This window comes from Mus musculus, chromosome 11, assembly GCF_000001635.26.
Source record: "Mus musculus strain C57BL/6J chromosome 11, GRCm38.p6 C57BL/6J".
In the NCBI taxonomy this organism is placed as follows: Eukaryota; Metazoa; Chordata; class Mammalia; order Rodentia; family Muridae; genus Mus; species Mus musculus.
In genome coordinates, this window is record NC_000077.6 from 50346186 (window position 1) to 50365398 (window position 19213).

At 46.8% G+C, this 19213-nt stretch overlaps 1 protein-coding gene, 1 non-coding gene and 1 pseudogene across 2 annotated transcripts; 2 read left to right on the plus strand and 1 right to left on the minus strand.

The window, feature by feature from the left end:
- Window positions 1343-2636, plus strand: Gm12196 (predicted gene 12196; annotated as a pseudogene).
- Cby3 (chibby family member 3) lies at window positions 11576-13517 on the plus strand. The gene is made up of 2 exons (NM_029691.1): window positions 11576-11618; window positions 12855-13517. The coding sequence occupies exon 2, from the start codon at window positions 13069-13071 to the stop codon at window positions 13489-13491; it is 423 nt and encodes a 140-aa protein (NP_083967.1). The 5' UTR covers window positions 11576-11618; window positions 12855-13068; the 3' UTR covers window positions 13492-13517.
- Mir804 (microRNA 804) lies at window positions 11600-11694 on the minus strand. The gene has a single exon (NR_030529.1). It is a non-coding gene; the product is annotated as a microRNA 804 (primary transcript).
- Window positions 13518-19213: the final 5696 nt, after the last annotated feature.

A 19213-nucleotide genomic window follows, 5' to 3' on the forward strand; every position in this document is an offset into this window, starting at 1 on the left:
TGTCATGGAACTCACTTTGTAAACCAGGCTGGTCTCCAACTCAGAAATCCACCTGCCTCTGCCTCTGGGATTAAAGGTGTGCACCACCACACCCAGCTTGAGCATTCCTTTTGTCTATTAAAGTGACTATGTGACATACACTTGTCTGTGTGTAGAGTGTGTGGGTGCGTGCATGTTAGAGGTCAGAGGTTGACTTCTGGTGTCTTCCTCAATCACGCTCCACCTTGTTGGTGAGACAGAGCCTCTCAGTGGGCCCTGGAGCTCCCAGGCTCAGCATAGTGACAGCCAGTAAGGTCCCAGGGTCCTCCCATCTTTGCTTCCTCAATGCTGGGACCACAGGCAAGAGGCACAAGACCCAGCCTTCTACATGGGTGCTGAGGATCAGACGCAGATCTGCAAGCATGTACGGCGGGAACTTTAGCGGCCAAGCCATCTTTCCAGGTGCTGAACTAGCTTTCTTATTCTGTCTAGGAGTGTAATCCTGAGTCAAAATGGGTCTTCTGTCCAAATAAAACCTCCTGCAAACACCTTCACAGACACACTGAAGAGATATTTCCATGGTGGTTTTAACCAGTCAATTTGACACTGAAGATAAACAGCTCGAATTTGGAGGGGAGGAAGGATTGGGAAAGCAAGGGAAGACAGAAACAGAATAACCACAAAATGCTAATGGCGGAAACACCACTTTGTTGAGAAAGGTCTCACTGTGTAGCCCTGGCTGTCCTGTAATTCTCTATATAGACCAGGCTGGCCTCAAACTCACAGAGATCCACCTGCTTCTCCGAGTATTAAAGGCCTGTGCCACCATTCCTGGCTCAACTTTATTATAAATAAAGTTATTATAAATGGTACTGAATACTATAGAAAAAGAAAAACAATTATAGAAAAAGCCACCATAAATAAAATTAATTAAAAATGGAGCAAACTCGCTGGGCATGGTGGCGCACGCCTTTGATCCCAGCACTTGGGAGGCAGAGGCAGAGGCAGACAGATTTCTGAGTTCAAGGCCAGCCTGGTCTACAAAGTGAGTTCCAGGACAGCAAGGGCTATACAGAGAAATCCTGTCTTGAAAAAAACCAAAACCAAAAAAAAAAAAAAGGAGCAAACTCAAATGTAAAACTAAAATTGTAATTTTTCCAGAGCAGGACATAAAGGAAAATCTTAGTTTCCCTAGGATTGACAATGATTTTTTAAATATGGTACAAAAATTATAAACCCTAAAACTAAAAAATGATAAATTGGACAAATTAAAACTTTTACACTTACAAGAAATTACAGACTATATGAAAATATTTGCAAATTTTACGTGACAATTTCTGTTATGCATTAAAAATGTACAACTCCAAGCAGTGTGAAGAAGCAGAGAGGACAACTCCCAGACGGACCAAACCCTCGCACTGCCATATACCTATGTTCAGCACCGACGTCCCCTGCCACCGAAAAACCCAAAGAAAGGCTGAAGGGGATGCTAAAGGAGACAAAATCAAGGTGAAGGAGGAGCCACAGAGAAGATCTGCAAGGTTGTCTGCTAAACCTGCTCCTCCAAAGCCAGAGCCCAAGCCTAAAAAGACCCCTGCGAAGAAGGGAGAGAAGGTGTCCAAGGGGAGGAAGGGGAAGCCAACACCGGCAAGGATTCAAATAACACTGCAGAAAATAGATGTCAAAATAGCCTAGGCACAGAAAGCTGAAGGTGCTGGAGATGCCTAGGGACGTGTGTGCATTTTTGATAACCATGTACTTCTGGTGACTGTACAATTTGAAATACTTTTTTTTTTTTTTTTTTTGAGACAGGGTTTCTCTGTATAGCCCTGGCTGTCCTGGAACTCACTTTGTAGACCAGGCTGGCTTTGAACTCAGAAATCTGCCTGCCTCTGTCTCCCAAGTGCTGGGATTAAAGGCGTGTGCCACCACTGCCCGACTGAAATACTATTTTTTATCAAGTTTTATAAAAATGCAGAATTTTGCTTTACTTTTTTTTAAGCTATATTGTTAGCACACAGAACACTTCATTATTGGAGGGGAAAGATCGTGTGTTACTAATAAAATCTCTCCCAAGCTGGACTAAGGACAGAAAACCTCTTTCCCTGATAATTTTGGAAGGCTCCTGTTGGCTTCCAGGAGAGCTATCCTGGTCTTGCATAGATGGCCACCAAGGCACAAAATGCCTTGTGGTCTAGGAAAACTCTAGGTTCATTTTTATATCCTCTTCCCCCTGTAACATCAACATAGACTTAATTCCCTTAAAACCAGAGACCTGTTGGAACATGGCCCCCCAAATTGGTTTTCCAGTCTATTGGGCGATGTGGACTTTGCAGTGACTTCATCGAGTGTTCTCAGAAGAGCACTGGCTCCTTTTATAAAAGATTGTAGATCTTCAGATTGATAATTCTGCCATGTTCGTTTCCTGAAAGTCAGGGTTGGCTTGTGAAAAGTTGTTAAACAACATCCTTAATGTGAAATGTCCACCCTCACTCTAAGCTACTTCCCCCTTTTCAAAGCATCAAATTTGGTAGTCTATACAAGCAGGGAATTTGGAAGTTCTTGTATATTGTTGATTGTCTGCACACGTCCTGCCTGAAATAACATGATTGTTTATGAAAAGTATCTTTAATAAAGCTGGTTATAGTTAGGCTTGGGAAAAAAATTACAATTCAAGCTAAGGGGTGGTGGTGCATACCTTTAGTCCAGGTACCCAGGAGGCAGAGCCAGGTGGATCTCTGAGTTAGAGACCAGCCAGTTCTACAGAGCTAGTTCCAGGACATTCAAAGAAACCCTTTCTCAAAAACAAAAACAAAAGCCACAAAAAAAATTACAGTTCAGTAAGGCACACAGTGCCCCAGCTACACAGTGAGCTTGAAGGCAGCATGGTGTATATGAGACACTATCATAAACAATGATGGGGCTGGAGAGATGGCTCAGAGGTTAAGAGCACTGACTGCTCTTTCAGAGGTCATGAGTTCAATTCTCAGCAGCCAAATGATGGCTCACAACCATCAGTAATGGGATCTGATGCCCTTTTTTTGGTGTGTCAGAAGACAGCTACAACTGTACTCATTAAAATAAGTAAATAGATAGATAGATAGTGTACTGGCTAGTGTTGTGTCAACTTGACACAGCTGGAGTTATCACAGAGAAAGGAGCTTCAGTTGAGGAAATGCCTCCATGAGATGCAATTGTAAGGCATTTTCTCAATTAGTGATCAAGGGGGAAAGGCCCCTTGTGGGTGGGATCATCTCAGGGCTGGTAGTCTGGGTTCTATAAGAAAGCAGGCTGAGCAAGCCAGGTGAGGCAAGCCAGTAAAGAACATCCCTCCATGGCCTCTGCATCAGCTCCTGCTTTCTGACCTGCTTGAGTTCCAGTCCTGCATCCTTTGGTGATCAACAGCAGTATGGAAATGTAAGCCGAATAAACCCTTTCCTCCCCAACTTGCTTCTTGGTCATGATGTTTGTGCAGGAATAGAAACCCTGACTAAGACACATTGGTACCAGGAGTGGGGTATTCCTGTGACAACCTGACCATGTCCTGGGGAGGACTGTGGAAGGACTTTGGAACTTTGGGCTTGAAGATCCATCCATTGTTAAGAGCTCTGTCAGATGTTGTGTAGGAGCTTGGAAGATAATGTTGAGAACACTGCAGAAGATGGAGGTCTGGTTTGTGAAATTTCAGAGGGAAAATTAAAGACTCTTTTCAGGGCCATTGCTGTTTTGATTGTGAAGATTCTGTAGTTCTGGTTAGCTGGGGCTGAAGAATCAGCTGTGATTAACAAGATACCAGAACTACTAAAGCAAAAACTTTGCATTACTGGGACTATTGATGCTGGTTAGCTGGAGCTAAGAAATTAGCGGTGATTAAGAAGAGACCAGCATCATTGAGGTGACATCTTCTGGGAAGTGTTTTCTGAGAGCACAGTGGCTGTGTTCCAGATATAGCCAAAGTTGTACATTGTGCTGTGGCTGGACTTGGTAATGTGTAAGGGTCACCCAGGTGGTACTGGTTTTGAAGGCATGAAGGAGTTGAGCAGAGAAGCTGAGGCTTGGCACTGTGAGAGGCCATGGAAGGCCATTGGTGAAAGTGCAGCCTCAGTTGCAATTGATGGCCCAGGATTGAAGGGGTCATGCAGTGTTTTGGAGATGCCAGTACCATGAGATGACCACCAAGAGCAGCAGCAGCAGTGGAGTACAGGCATCTGGAACCTAGAGGATGATGCGTGTGCTACAAAGGGCCTGGCTGGAGAAGTGACCCAAGCCCTTGGAGGAGCCCAGAAGATCGTGAGTTGGATCCCAGACATTGGACGGTTGGAGATTGACTTTTGCTTTTGATTGTGACTGTGCCCTGATATTTTCCCTCTTGAAGGAAGAAACTGTTTTAGTGGAGCCCACAGTTGAGAGACTTTTAATTGTAAAAAGACTTTGGATTTTAAAAGAAATGGATATTTTAAAGAGATTGAAATTTTAAGAATATGTAAAGACTGTGGGACTTTTAAAGTTATTTAGAATGGGGATAAATAAGATTGTAAGGGTTGAGGCTTACTAGTGATGTTTTTGTGTGTCAAGTTGACAAGGGGTCAATTGTACTGGCTAGTGTTGTGTCAACTTGACACAGCTGGAGTTATCACAGAGAAAGGAGCTTCAGTTGAGGAAATGCCTCCATGAGATGCAATTGTAAGGCATTTTCTCAATTAGTGATCAAGGGGGAAAGGCCCCTTGTGGGTGGGATCATCTCAGGGCTGGTAGTCTGGGTTCTATAAGAAAGCAGGCTGAGCAAGCCAGGTGAGGCAAGCCAGTAAAGAACATCCCTCCATGGCCTCTGCATCAGCTCCTGCTTTCTGACCTGCTTGAGTTCCAGTCCTGCATCCTTTGGTGATCAACAGCAGTATGGAAATGTAAGCCGAATAAACCCTTTCCTCCCCAACTTGCTTCTTGGTCATGATGTTTGTGCAGGAATAGAAACCCTGACTAAGACAGATAGATAGATAGATAGATAGATAGGTAAATCTTAAAAAGACAAATCCAATTTAAAAAATGAACAAGAGCTGGATGGACATTACACACCTACAATTTTACCACTAGGAAGGCTGAGGCAGGAGGATTACACATTCAGAGCCAACAGGGGCTATCTTGTAAGGTCCTGTCTGTCTCAAAAGCAAAGCAAAATAAAAAGATAAAATAGCCGGGCAGTGGTAGCGCATGCCTTTAATCCCAGCACTTGGGAGGCAGAGGCAGGCGGATTTCTGAGTTCGAGGCCAGCCTGGTCTACAGAGTGAGTTCCAGGACAGCCAGGACTGCACAGAGAAACCCTGTCTCAAAAACAAACAAACAACAAACAAAGATAAAATAGGCAAAAGATTTGAACCACCACTTTGTCAAAATGACTAAGAAACTTGTGCACCTAGCCATTAGAAACATGCAAATTAAAGCCTCAGATTAGACAATATAGACATGGTAAGACAATGGCAAAAATTAATTTTTAATCTTACCAAGCTTTGGCCAGGTCTAGAGGAGCTGACACTTGGGGTCACTGGTGTTAAGGATGTGTTACCACACCTCCATGTGACCCTGCCATTCCTATGCTTGTATCAATTCGAGAAACGGGAGTGGGGAGGAGCCCAGACAATGGTTGGTTCAGATGTGTGCGCTAGTTTTATGTGTACTTGTCTCCAAACAATAAACAACCCGAAGCTCTACTAACGGAAAAGAACAGACTGTGTGGTATATCCACATGATGGAATACTAGCCACCAATAACATGAAATAAATTGTCAATACAACATGGATGCCTTAAAATAAATCCTCTACAAGCTAGCTGCTACCTCTCCCTTACATAGGAGTTCATAATGACTAATTCTAGTATGTAAAACTCCATAGACTGTAAACTACATCGATGAGAACAAGTAACTTCTGCAAGCAATGTAAACCTTTACCATAGTTTTATTACCATAGGCTTTTGGAGATGAGATCACATAAATTATCCATAACAAATTGTACATTAGACATGCCGTTTACTGTGTTAATTATACCTCCATAAAACTGTGACAGAGTGGATACCATGTGAGTTTATAGTCCCTGAGAGCTGCTGAGTCCAGAAGTTCAAGGCTAATATTATAGAAACCCAGACTTAAAACCCTTAAAGAAACCTCCAGAAAGCAGTACTGCCACCTGCTATGCTTGATCATTACCCTGGGGTTGGGTCTACCTCCTCCTAGGGCATACAGAGGGTAAGTTAACTAGGAAGCCCTGAGAGGAAACCAAGATTAGAAAGGTCAAGTAGAGCTGGGTAGTGGAGTCCTATCAGGAACCTGTAGGCAGGAGCTGAAGCAGAGGCCGTGGAGAAGGGCTGCTTGTTCCTTCCTGGCTTGCTCAGGCTGTCTTTTTTTTTTTTAAAGATTATTTTATTTATTTTGTGTATATGAGTACACTGTAGTTGTACAGATGGTTATAAGCCATCATGTGGGTGCTGGGAATTGAACTCAGGACCTGTTTTTGTTTTTGTTCTTGTTTTTCGAGACAGCCCTGGATGTCCTGGAACACACTTTGTAGACCAGGCTGGCCTCAAACTCAGAAATCCACCTGCCTCTGCCCTGGTCTCGAACTCAGAAATCTGCCTGCCTCTGCCTCCCGTGTGCCACCACACCTGGTGAACTCAGGACCTCTGCTCGCTCAGGCCCAAAGATTTATTTATTATTACCTCTGCTCGCTCAGGCCTAAAGATTTATTTATTATTATACGTAAGTGCACTGTAGCTGTCTTCAGACACACCATTTCATTATGGATGGTTGTGAGCTACCATGTGGTTGCTGGGATTTGAACTCAGGACCTTCAGAAGAGCAGTCGGTCTAAGCCATCTCTCCGGTCCTCAGCCTGCCTGCCTTATATCACCCTGAACAGACTACCTGTCTAGGGATTGCACCACCCATAGTGGACTGAATCAATAATTAGAAAGTAGACTACAGGGGCTGGCGAGATGGCTCAGTGGTTAAGAGCGCCGACTGCTCTTCCGAAGGTGCAGAGTTCAAATCCCAGCAACCACATGGTGGCTCACAACCATCCGTAATGAAATCTGATGCCCTCTTCTGATGTGTCTGAAGACAGCTACAGTGTACTTACATATAATAAATACATAAATCTTTAAAAAAAAAAGTGGACTACAGACTTGTGTACAGACCAATCCTATGGGGGTATTTTCACAACTGAGAGTTCTTCCCAAAGGATTCTAGCTTTGTATCAAGCTGACATAAAACTAGTCAGGACTGTCTGGGTGTGCTTGTGGATATGATGCCTGTGGAGGTCAAGCAAAGGCGACTGATCCCCTGAAGCAGGAGTTACAGGCAGTTGCAAGTCACCTGACATGGGTTCCAGAGAACCAAACTGGAGTTCTGTAGAAGAGAGCAAGCACTATGACCTGCTGAGCCATCATCTCTGCACCCCTCAACCTAGACCTTTCCTAGTGACAGTGTGGCATCCAACTGCTGCTTTGTTCTCAGATGACAACTCATAGCCACCCTCCAGGCAGTAACTGACAGAAGGGGCAAAGACTGGCGCGCTCTCTCTCTCTCTCTCTCTTTAAAGAATTATTTTTTGTTTCATGTATGTGATACACTGTACCTGTCTTCAGACACCCCAGAAGAGGGCATTGGGTCCCATAACAGATGTTTGTGAGCCACCATGTGGTTGCTGGGAGTTGAACTCAGGACCTCTGGAAGAGCAGTCAGTGCTCTCAACTTCTGAGCCATCTCTCCAGCCTCCAGCTCTCCTCTTGATGCAGTCTGTGCTGAGTCACCCATGGGATCAGACTAAAGGGCATCTCCACTCACATCAGTCTCCCTTTAGTGTTAAGCCTGTCCTCCTATCTTTTTTCCTGAGAGAACAACCCTCAAAACCACTCAGGAATTTTCATCAGACATTGTGCTCTCAAGGACCTGCTATGTGACGCCATGTTATGAGGGATTATCTAGTAACCCCCTGTACCACTCTGTTTTCTGTTTCCACACATGAGATGGGGCTTTGTAAAGAGGATGTGCAGATCTTGTGGAGAACCTGAGTTTGATTTCTAGCACAGCAAAGGTCAGCTCACAATTACCTGTAACTGCAGGCAGGGATCTGATGCCCTCTTCTGGCCTCCTTGAGCACTGTACTCACATGCATAAACTCCACAGACACACATACATGCATCATTTTTTAAAAACAGAGACAGAATTCTTTGGCTCACAACTGAAGGGTCCAGAAGAATGGTGCTGATATCTTCTGGTCCTGATGAGGTCTTCCTGGCTGCAATATAACATGGCAGACAGCAAGATGGTAGATGGTAGGGGCTCAAGAGGAGAGACCACACAGAAAAGCTATTTCAAGCTTCTTCCCTCTCTTCTCTCCCTCTCCCCTGCATTTTTAAGGCAGTCTAACTCTACCCCAGGCTGATCTAGAACTCACTCTATAGCTCAGGCTGACCTTGAACTGAAGAGTTATCCTCTGACCTCAGCCTCCTAACTGCTGAAATAGTTAGGGGCCCACCATGCCCGGCATTCATGTTACTGCTTTTCAGTAGTATGTGTCAATTATACATAAAGGGGTTCATCCTGACTTATTCATAGACGCACATAGTGTATTTCCATCTTATTTACCCCCTTACCCTCTCTTCATCACAATCGCTAATCATCTTCCTCTTTCCAACTAGCCTCTCTTCTAATTTCACACTGTATGTTATTTGGTATTGGGGGAGGGGAGGGGAAAGAAGAGACCAGGAACCTGTGCAAGCTCAAATCAAAAAAATCATTAGGGCTGCTAACAGGAACATGGGTAATTTATTTACAGGAGCATTGGAACATTAACCAGCGGCTACCCCATCAACCATTAACTGCATATAAGCCCTCAGGGCCTACCGGGCTCACTCTGTAAGCCAGTTTTTCTGGAACTAAGCACTCAAGCCCAGCAGCAATCTCTTGTCCGTGTAGTAGCCCCAGGGCCCTCATTGCTTTCACTGGGCATATCCATTTAAAGGTTCCAGTAGGGTAGCTCTGTAGGAGAGTTGATTTGGAAACTGAAGGGTTCTTTGGAAAGTCAGTTGGATGGTGTTTTGCTGGGGCAAATATGTGAAGGAATGTTTTCCCAAAGTGGACACAGATAAAAGACCAAGGCAGACTCCAGACTCGTGAAGGAACATTTAGCTAAAGCAGACACAGGTAAAAGAATGTTCTCCTAAACCAAGCACATGAAAGGACATGTGGTGGGTTCTTTGCTAACAACATACATGTATTGTTAGCCTCACACTGTGTAGCTGAGCTACATCTGTTGGGACTCCATAGAGAGAAATGCACCATAAAACTTCTGGTAGTGTGCTGCAGTTTCTTGCCACTTCCCTGGCCTTGGGCTGATTGGCAGAGTGATATCTGTTGTGGCAAGACACATGCTGAGGCAAGACCTGTGGAGGACACGTGATGTTTGGAGGAGATAAGTAAGACTTAGCAGTGACAGAGGCTTAGCTAGGTTGCTTACAGAGCTAGTTGTGCAATGCTTGTGGGTCTTGAGTCTGCCCTCATCTTCACTTCCCTGAGAGAGGCATAGCCAAGAACTGGTTTTCCTCTTTGTCCCTCCTGCTGACTCAAGCAGAGGCTGAGGCCTGGCTGTCTCTGCTAGGTCATGCCCGATTCGTGTTTGCTATCCTCATTCCACCAAACTAGACTGCTGGTGTATTGTGAAGTGTTTGTGAGTGGATCGAGCTGCCGCTGCTGACCAGTGAACTGAACTGCTGATTTCCTGACAACCCAGATGGGAGTGGCTCCAAAGAACCTTTCTAAACAAGTCCACTTCTCCCGAATCCTTTCTTTCCCACTACTTCTGGTGGGTGGTGGGCTACAAGGGAGGTTAAAGCATTTAAGAACCACCATTAAGGGCCGGCGAGATGGCTCAGAGGGTAAGAGCACTGATTGCTCTTCCAAAGGTCCTGAGTTCAATTCCCAGCAACCGCATGGTGGCTCACAACCATCTGTAATGGGATCTGACACTCTCTTCTGGTGTGTCTGAAGTCAGTTACAGTGTACTTATGTATAGTAATTAATCTTTAAAAAAATCATTAAAAGTAGGATTTGAAAAAAATTAAAAAGTTACTGGAAGAGTATACAAATATCATGCAGGAAGCCCTGGGCTCAATCTGCCCCCAAAAGTTTCCATTGCTACACTCTGGACTAAGGTTGCACTAAAATTCCTGGAGGGCAATCTACATGTGTTCTAGAGCAATACCAGATTCCTTATGCTCACCTCCCATCCACCCCATTGCCAAGAATGTTGGCTTAAGGTACTGTGTGCCACAGCCTATAGGCTGGAGCTGCTCAGGAGACTAAGATGGGAGGAGGATCACTTAGGCCTAGGAGATTTGAGCCAGCTTAGGCTAACAAAGTGAGATCAGGTCTCCAAAAACCCAAGTAAGGGGCCTGAGATGGCTCAGTGAGGGAGGGGCCTGCTGCACAAGCCTGAGACCCTGAGTGCAGAACCCCAGTTCTCATGGGATTGAGTGAGTGTGGCAGCCTGCATCTCTAACCCCAGTGCTGACACGGGACACTGACACACACAATCTGCAGGGTACAGCAATGTCTGTCTGGAACTTAAGGGAGAGACAGAATGAGTAAGATCCCTCTGCCCTATCTTCATTAATACAACACATGACTTTCATAGCTGGCCAGAAGTCGAGTGGTACCCAACTCCCACCTTGTTCACAGAGTGCATCTCTGGGAGCTCTCTCTCACCTTTGATGTCACTACAACTCCAAGAAGACACTTCCCTGGCAAAGGTGGGGGTAGAAGATCCCTACAGCTTTTTGGCCAGCTGGCCTTTTGACTCTGCTAACTCCAGGTTCAGTGAGACTCTGACTCAAAAAATAGGGTGGAAGACCAGGCAGGTTGGTGCACTTTTGATCTCAGCACTCTAAGGCAGAGCAAGTGGATCTCTGTGAGTCTGAGGCCAGCCTGGTCTACAGAGCTAGTTCCAGGATAGCCAGGACTCCATAAAGATACCCTGCCTTTATGTTTATAATAAGTAAACAAACAAGTAAGGTGAAGAGTGATCAAGAAGATACTGGAGGTTAGCTTTTGGCCAGAGGTCACACTACCCATACTCCCACCTTCCACATAGAAGCCAGAAACATATGATTATAATCCGGCTGGAAGGCTAAGGCAGGAAGCAGGCAGATCCCTTTGTTGTTGTTTTGTTTTGTTTTTCCAGATAGGGTTTCTCTGTGTAGCCCTGGCAGCCTTGAACCAGGCTGGCCTCGAACTCTTGAAACCCACCTGCTGCCACTGACTGGCTCAGGAGGATTCTTACTAGCCTGGGCTACAGGGTAACCTGGGCTATCCTGTCTCAAAAGGACCTAAATCAAAACAAAGATTTAAACAAAATGAGGGGTGCGATTTTATGATTGAACGTCTTCCCTCCCCCAGAACAGTGCCTGGAGCACAGTCAATGCTCCGGAAACTTCCCGTAACTGAACACACTTCACTGTCTACACCACCTCTACCCTAGGAGGCCTGGCAGGGAGGCATTGTGAGTCACAGCTGGCAGACAGGTGGGTGCCATAACCCAGAAATGGGGCCAGGCCTGGGACAGCAGCTTGGGCACCGCCACCACATCTTCCAGGTGAGGAACAACTCACAAGGAATGTCAGGAAACAGTCTACTGGGGAAGTTGTAACCTCAAAGATGGATGTGTAGGGACTTCCAGAGACTCGCTCCATGAGTTAAATCAGGGGGTGGGGGAGAACACCTGTCTCTGCCCACCTGCACAATTCTGTTGGGTTTAATGAAGGTGTGGCAAAGGAAACCCGACAGCAGTTTTCACTCCTGCCCTCGATGGCAGGAGAGGTATTTGAAAAACCACACTGTAGAATCAGCACTTTATAGGTGTTGTGAGAAGAGTTAGGAAGCAAGTAAGATGGGTTCTGGTAGTTATCTGGGCTTTAGATTCCTATCAGTAGTTGGCTAGGAACAAAAGTTAACTCTAGTGTGCAGCATTCTAGTTACTTGAAAGCTAAGTATGGGTCTAGGCTAAGGCACCTACCTGTCTGTCCTATGATGTCATTGATTACACTGGATGTTAATACACGCCTTTCCAGCTGGACCAGGAACATCTTGAGGATAGACAAAGGCTGTGCTTGTGGTATCCTCTGTGCAGGCCAGACCTGGCATGGAGCAGGTGCCAGTGCTAGAATGTGCTAGACATCTCACCAGACAGATGCTCTGCCGAGTTCACACTAACCCTGACTTTGCAGCCATCAGCAGCCTCCCTTAAAGAATGACAACCACAATGTTCAATTTCCCTGTACTGTACCGAAAAATGCCCTCTGGCTCACCTTTCTAGCCTACGTTTCTGCTATTCTCGGAACCAATCCTATTTGTCGGCTCTTTCATGCATCTGGAACATGACAGCCCTTTGCCTCACAGCTGTCAGCAAGAAAAGGCCTGTCCTACTTGCTTGGCTACTGATCTCTACTTGTGGCCCCCTACCTGTGGTCTCTTCCAGCATTTCAGAGAACGTGGTTTCTGGGCCTTTACATTATCTCTTTTTTTGTTTGTTTTTCGAGATAGGGTTTCTCTGTGTAGCCCTAGCTGTCCTGGAACTCACTTTGTAGACCAGGCTGGCCTCGAACTCAGAAATCCACCTGCTTCTGCCTCCCAAGTGCTGGGATTAAAGGCATGTGCCATCACTGCCCAGCCCTACATTATCTCTTACACACCTACATCCTAGATAAAGGGTCCCGGGGAGGTAATTTTGGTGAACACGGCTGGTGTGACTATGCAGGAATGGGCTCCCCTACTAGCCTACAACTGCAGAGTCTAGCCTGAGCAGGCCGCTCACAGGCCATTTGCTTTCCAGCAGTGCCACTGGCTCGCCTTCACCATTCCAGAACATCAGGGTTCCAGACACCCGCGCGCCCCGCGTGGCCCACACCACCTTCACCCTGGAGGCCTTTGAGTGCCTGGCGGCGAGCCAAGCGGGCCGCCTGTGGAAACAGGTGAGGCAATTCTGGGTCGACCACTTCTCGCGCCGCTTCTCGCCGCGGAGGCCACCGCTGCGCCATATCTCATCCATGTCCACCTTCTATCTGCTGGACCACCGCACGCGACAGGCCGAACTGGGGCTCAACTACGGCGAGCCGCGCACCCGACTGAGCGACGAGGCCTTCGTTTTCCGCGGCGGCCGCTGGACCCCAGAGGGGAAGCGCGCAAGCGCGCGCACGCCTCTGCCCTCCTCCACCATCCCGGCCTGGAAGCCACAAGTGCAGCCGATTAAGAGCCAGGTGCTGCTGGAAGAGAATAACTACCTGAAGCTGCAGCAAGAACTGCTCATGGACATGCTAACAGAGACTACGGCGCGCATGCAACTGCTGGAGAAGAAGGTGGACGCGGATAACAACCCTGCGGCCCCGGCGCGCTCCTGGAAGAGAAAGATGCCCAAGCAAAGGGGCGCGGGAGTACTTATAATCCAGCCGCGCGCTCTGGAGTCGCGGTGATGCAATAAAGTTGTACCTAAAGCAGGGCCGCGAGTACGCGCCTCGCCTTGCCCCGCCCCGCCCTGGTGGCCCGGGTGGTCCACTTCCCTTGAGCATCCGGGTTTTCCTTGGGTGGAGCTGCGTGTGGCAGAGATAAGTAGGAGGGGGAGTTAAAGCGCGTGAGACGCTTGGGCAGTGCGGGAGAGGGCGCTTGGATTTTTCTCCAAACCTTAGGTTCTGCTTTCCCACACTCTTTGTTTTGTTTTCTATTGGCGAAGACTGTGATTTTATCATACGTGGAATAAAGACTTCTGTTTGACCCAGCATTAAAAAAAAAAAATGTATAGGAAGGGGTGGCGCACGCCTTTAATCCAAGCACTCGGGAAGCAGAGGCAGGCAGATCTCTGGAGTTTGAAGCTAGCCTCTATAGACCTAATTCCAGGCCAGCAAAAGCAACACAGAGAAACTAAAAAAAAAAAAAAAAAAAAAAAAAGCATTGGGGCCACACATAGCATATATGTGTGAGATGGTGTGTGTGTGAGTGTGTCTCAGGAAAGTGAGACATAGCTCAGTGTTAGAGCACTTGTCTAATTTATACAAGGCCCTATGTTCAAACTCCAGGACTATAATTCATTTTAGAGATGGGGTTAGGTATACCAGACTGGAACTCATAATATCCACCTGTCTTTCTCCACTGCCATTTTTTTCTGATAAAAATGATGTGTCACCACACCCAATAGCAAATAACTACTTAAACATGTTTCTAGTATACTGGATGTTGTAGAAGAGCTGATAATACCCAGGAGAGGCTGAGTCACGGTATTTGTGTATTTGACTCTTTGGGGGCGGGGTGGGGGGGCTCTTCTTTAGTGACCAAATGCACATCCCTTGTAGGAAAGACCCACAGTGGGTGGTGAACTCAGAAAGCAGAGGTCATGGGACCAGAGCCTCTGTCTACAGACAAGCACTCTACAGTTCAACCTGCCTGCCAGCTCAGGTAGCAGGTAGCAGCTGAGATTGGAGCAAGGGCCAGAAAAAAAAATGGTCAGTGGTAAAGAGTGCTTTGCAGAGTGGAACACTGCATACATGTGTTTGCACCTGTAATCCCAGGTAGCGCCTGGAAGTCTGAAGCAGGAGGATTGTCTTAAATTCAAGACTAGACAGGTCTACATAGTTGCAGGCCAGCCTGAGCTACAGAATAAGTCCTTGCCTCAAATACACACACACACACACACACACACACACACACAGGAGCTTAATTCAGAATGGATTTGAGGACCCCTTTTCTGAAATACCTGGGACCCAGGAGTATATAATTTTTTTTATTGTTTTGTATTTTATGAAATTTTGCTTTATGTTTTGCCTACATGTGTGTGCACCATATAATTGTCCCGTGCCCTCTGAGGTCATCAGAATCCCTGAAACTGGAGTTAGGGATGGTTGTGTGTAGCAGTGAATTAGTTAAACCACTTTGGCTCCTGGCATACTTGACCAAAAGCTCTCTGGAACACACATAAGCCAGCTAACTTTGATATGCCTTGACTAGCTCAAAGGCTGGACATTTCTAATCCTCCCCATGGCTGTGACTAACATACATTTCTCCTCAGGATTCCTGGCTTAACACCTCCTTTTTTTTTTAAGACTTATTTATTATTATACCTAAGTACACTGTAGCTGTCTTCAGATGCAGCAGAAGAGGGCATCAGATCTCACTATGAATGATTGTGAGCCATCATGTGGTTGCTGGGATTTGAACTCAGGACCTTCAGAAGAGCAGTCGATGCTCTTAACCACTGAGCCATCTCTCCAGTCCCAGGACTAACACCTTCTAAATCTTACTTTATCTTTGCTGCCCTGTTACCTTCTGGGCAGCCCCACCCCCATAAGGCAGCATTTCCTTTCCACCTACATCATTGGATGCTTTCTGTCCTGCAGCTCTTAAATCTGATCCTCCTGCCTCCAACTCTCTTCTCTCTCTCCTGTCCCTGGCCCATGCAATCTAAAGACCCACCTCTCCTTTTCTGCCCAGCCACTCTGAATCTTTCTTCTTCTTCTCCTTCTCCTTCTCCTTCTCCTTCTCCTTCTCCTTCTCCTTCTCCTTCTCCTTCTCCTTCTCCTTCTCCTTCTCTTCCTCCTCCTCCTCCTCCTCCTCCTCCTCCTCCTTCTCCTCCTCCTCCTCCTCCTCCTCCTCCTTCTTCTCCTTTTTTAAAGGAAGAGCAACGCACTGTATTAGGAAACACACAGGAGCACTGACACAGGATACACAGGAAAAACCAAGCAGAGAAGTCAAGTCTGGGCTCACTCTTGGTTAAATGTCACCAAGGGGAAAGGCATTGACTTCTTTCCCTATTGTGTCACCGTTGCATTATCGGTGACTCTGAGTTTATTACTAATGTGCTCAATCAATGCAGCAGGCCAAGGCTTCTGTAGCTTGGCAGTGTCACGGGGACCTATGTTCTGCCTTCCTCCATTGTTAGCATGTGACTTAGGGTTGCCTTGTGCTCATGGTTGTCACTGATCCACATTCTCGACTCTTAGTTGTCCGGAAACGCAACTGGGACCCGGTGTCTGCTCCTGTCACTGTCACCTTCTAACCCGTAGCTATCATAGTGAGTGTGGGTCAGTGTGTGGAGGGGAGAGGACATGGAGGGGAGGCAGGAGCTCGCCCGGGGCTGTGGTCGAGAAGTGCGCATGCGTGCTAGAGAGCTTGGGGGCCCTTGCTGCTGGGGATGACTCTGGTTTGGGGGAGAAGGGGCGTGCACTCCAATCTCCCTGGAATCTGATCTTCAACCATGCAGCATGGAGCTTTCAGACTGCAGTCTTCCCACGCGGGCCCTTCCCCCATGCTTCCCTTGCTTGCTGCTTTTCGGGCACGCGCTCAGCTTTTCCCCTGTTTGGTAATTTTTTATTATCAATTGAAGGCAGCTAGGGGCAGGGACCCTCAGGTCTGGAAGCCCAGCTCTTTGGAGCCAAAATAAGACAAAGCTTTAGAACCAACCCCCCAACAGTTTTGAGCCACCTAGGAACTGAACCCAGGCCCTTTGCAAAAGCAACAGATGCTCTCAACCACTGAGCCATTCCTCCAGCCCTGTGTTGGGTTCTTTTTTAGTTTTTGTTTGTTTGTTTATTGGTTTTTCAAGACCGGGTTTCTCTGTATAGCCCTGGCTGTCCTGGAACTCACTCTGTAGACCAGGCTGGCCTTGAACTCAGAAATCTGCCTGCCTCTGCCTCCCAAGTGCTGGGATTAAAGGCGTGCGCCACCACACCAGGCTAGGCTTCTTTTTTAATTTATAGACATTTCCGTATACATACTGAGGTGTCTTAGAGGACTCAAGTCTAAAGAAGAACTTAATTTTATTTCATACACATAGTGTAGCCTGAGGTAATTTATTCAATGTATATGGTATTTGCCTGTATGACTATGCATCACGTGTGTGCAGTCCCTGTGGAGTCCAGAAAAGGACCTCAGATCCCCTGACTGAAGTTGCATGGGTTGTGAGCCTCCTTGTGGATTCTAGGGATCAAACTAAGGTCCACTGAGTCACTGTTTCAGCCCCTATTTGATTTTTTCCCCCTTAAAACCAGGTTGCACTCGGTAGCCCTCTTATTGTTGGTTAGAATCACAGCAATCCTCCTGCCCCAGTTCCCCAAGTGCTGAGATTACAGGTGTGTACCACCACAACACCTGATTTATCCAGGCCTGAGGATCAGACTCTGGGCTTCTCCAGTGCCAGGTAAGCACCCTGCCCACTAAACTATCTCCCTAGCTCGGAGATAACAGCTCAGAGTGGGAAGGTTTGTTCCAGTCCACAGTGTCAGAGGTTTCAGCCACAGTCTCTGGGTCCTATGGTTGCACAGTGTAGCATGGTGAGAGCACTTGGAGGAGCCGCTGTGTTCAGATGTCAGAATGCAGAGAGGATGGATCCAACATGCCCTGGGGGATACAGGGCTAGTGACCTCCTGCCTCCTTCTAGGTCCCACCCCCTAAAGACTCCTCCCTGTAGGTTTACAGTCTTTAGCTATGTTGTGTAAGTTTCCTCTGAGATTGAAACATTCCATCTTGCAGGGAAGCTCCTTAAGCAGGGAGGTAAACAACTCAAAGAGCTTCAGGAAGTCCCTGAAATGGACCAGATTCACTAGGCCCCTCCCTGCCAGAGTAAGCAATAAAAGATGAGAGTCCCTCTCCCATAAACAAAAGCTGAGCTGCACAGAGACTTTCAGAGGAGAAAGGCTTCCAAGACTCTGAGACCAGACCAGCTGTCTGGAGGAAGCAGACACCAGCTGAGCTACCTTGGAAGAAGCTGAGACCAACAGAGGACCTGGCAAGGCTACTCTCCAGCCTGTTGAGTGGCCTGCAGGCTGTGCAGTGTGCTCCAGGTTCCCAGCTTTGTGAGCTGTCATTCTTGCTGGGGCTGGGCTTCGGTGATGCAGCTGTCTTTGAGTCATGTCTGCTCCTTAATGACCCCTCACCCATATTCCTGTAAGTCATCACAATAAAACTCACTGGTTCCACCAGATTGGACTTCAGCGATACCTGTACTCTGGTGTGTTTCGGGTTCCCTACGTGGGATGAGCACACGTGTGTTGCATCTCCCCAGGAAACGTTTTGCTACACAACAAGCTTGAAGGCCTTTGGGGAACATTGCAGATCCAAACCATGAAAGTGCCAATTTTTGTTCTGGTGAATTAAGTCACTCAAAAACATTTTAGATTTTGCAGTGTTTTGGATTTCCAATTTTTCAGACTAGCCTGGGTTAACAAGACACGAGAAACAGGAGCGAAATTCATCGTAAAAATCTGTTAGTTAGCCAGGGGGTGACAACACTGGCTTTCGATCCCATCACTTGGAGGCAAATGGATCTCTGTACGTTAGAGGCCAGCTTGGTCTACAGAGTGAGTTCCAGAACAGCCAGGGCTACACAAACCCTGACTCAAAAAAACAAATAATTAAATGGAAAACAAACAGTAAAAACATGATAAAAAATAAAAACTAGTTTAGGAGACACGGCTCAGCAGTTAAGAGCACTTGTAGAAGACCTGGATTCAGCACTGAGAGCCCACACACTCTCACTTTTACCTCTGTTGCAGGCGATCTGATGCCCTCTCCTGGCCCATATGGGTATTACATGTATGTGACAGCCTTACATTCAGGCAAAACCCACCCATACACATAAAAATAATAAAAATGGAATAAACGCAGGTCTCTCCTCGGCTTGAAACTTGACAAGTAGGTCAGGCCAACTGGCCACAGAGATCTTCTTGTCTCTGCCTCACCAGCACCAGGACTGCCAGAACATGCCACCACACCTGGCTTTTTTTTTCATATGAGTTCTGGGGACTGAACTTTGTTGTACTAGAGCTTTACCACCTGAGCCATCTCCCCACCTGAGGAGCTCAGCTCTTATGAGGGGAAAACAGACGAGCAGTCTACTAGGAAACACAACCTGACAATCTGGGAACAGAAGGACTTGCAAGAACATGTGTAGGTTAAAGGGGAGAAACAGGTTGTGACCACTGCCCTGTGACAGGCCAGCAAAACATGTAAGACAACTGGGGAAAGTTGGTATGTGTGGGTGCATGTTATGTGTAGATGCTGAATGTGTGTGTGTGTGTTTTAAATGTATGTGTTGTTCTGTATGTATGCCTGTATGCCAGAAGAGCTCATCAGATCCCTTTATAGATAGATGGTCCTGAGCCACCAATGTAGTTTTGGGAATTGAACTTAGGACCTCTGGAAGAGCAG

Excerpts from the sequence above, each read along its gene's own strand:
- Cby3 (NM_029691.1), top strand. The coding sequence starts at position 13,069 with ATGTCCACCTTCTATCTGCTGGACCACCGCACGCGACAGGCCGAACTG.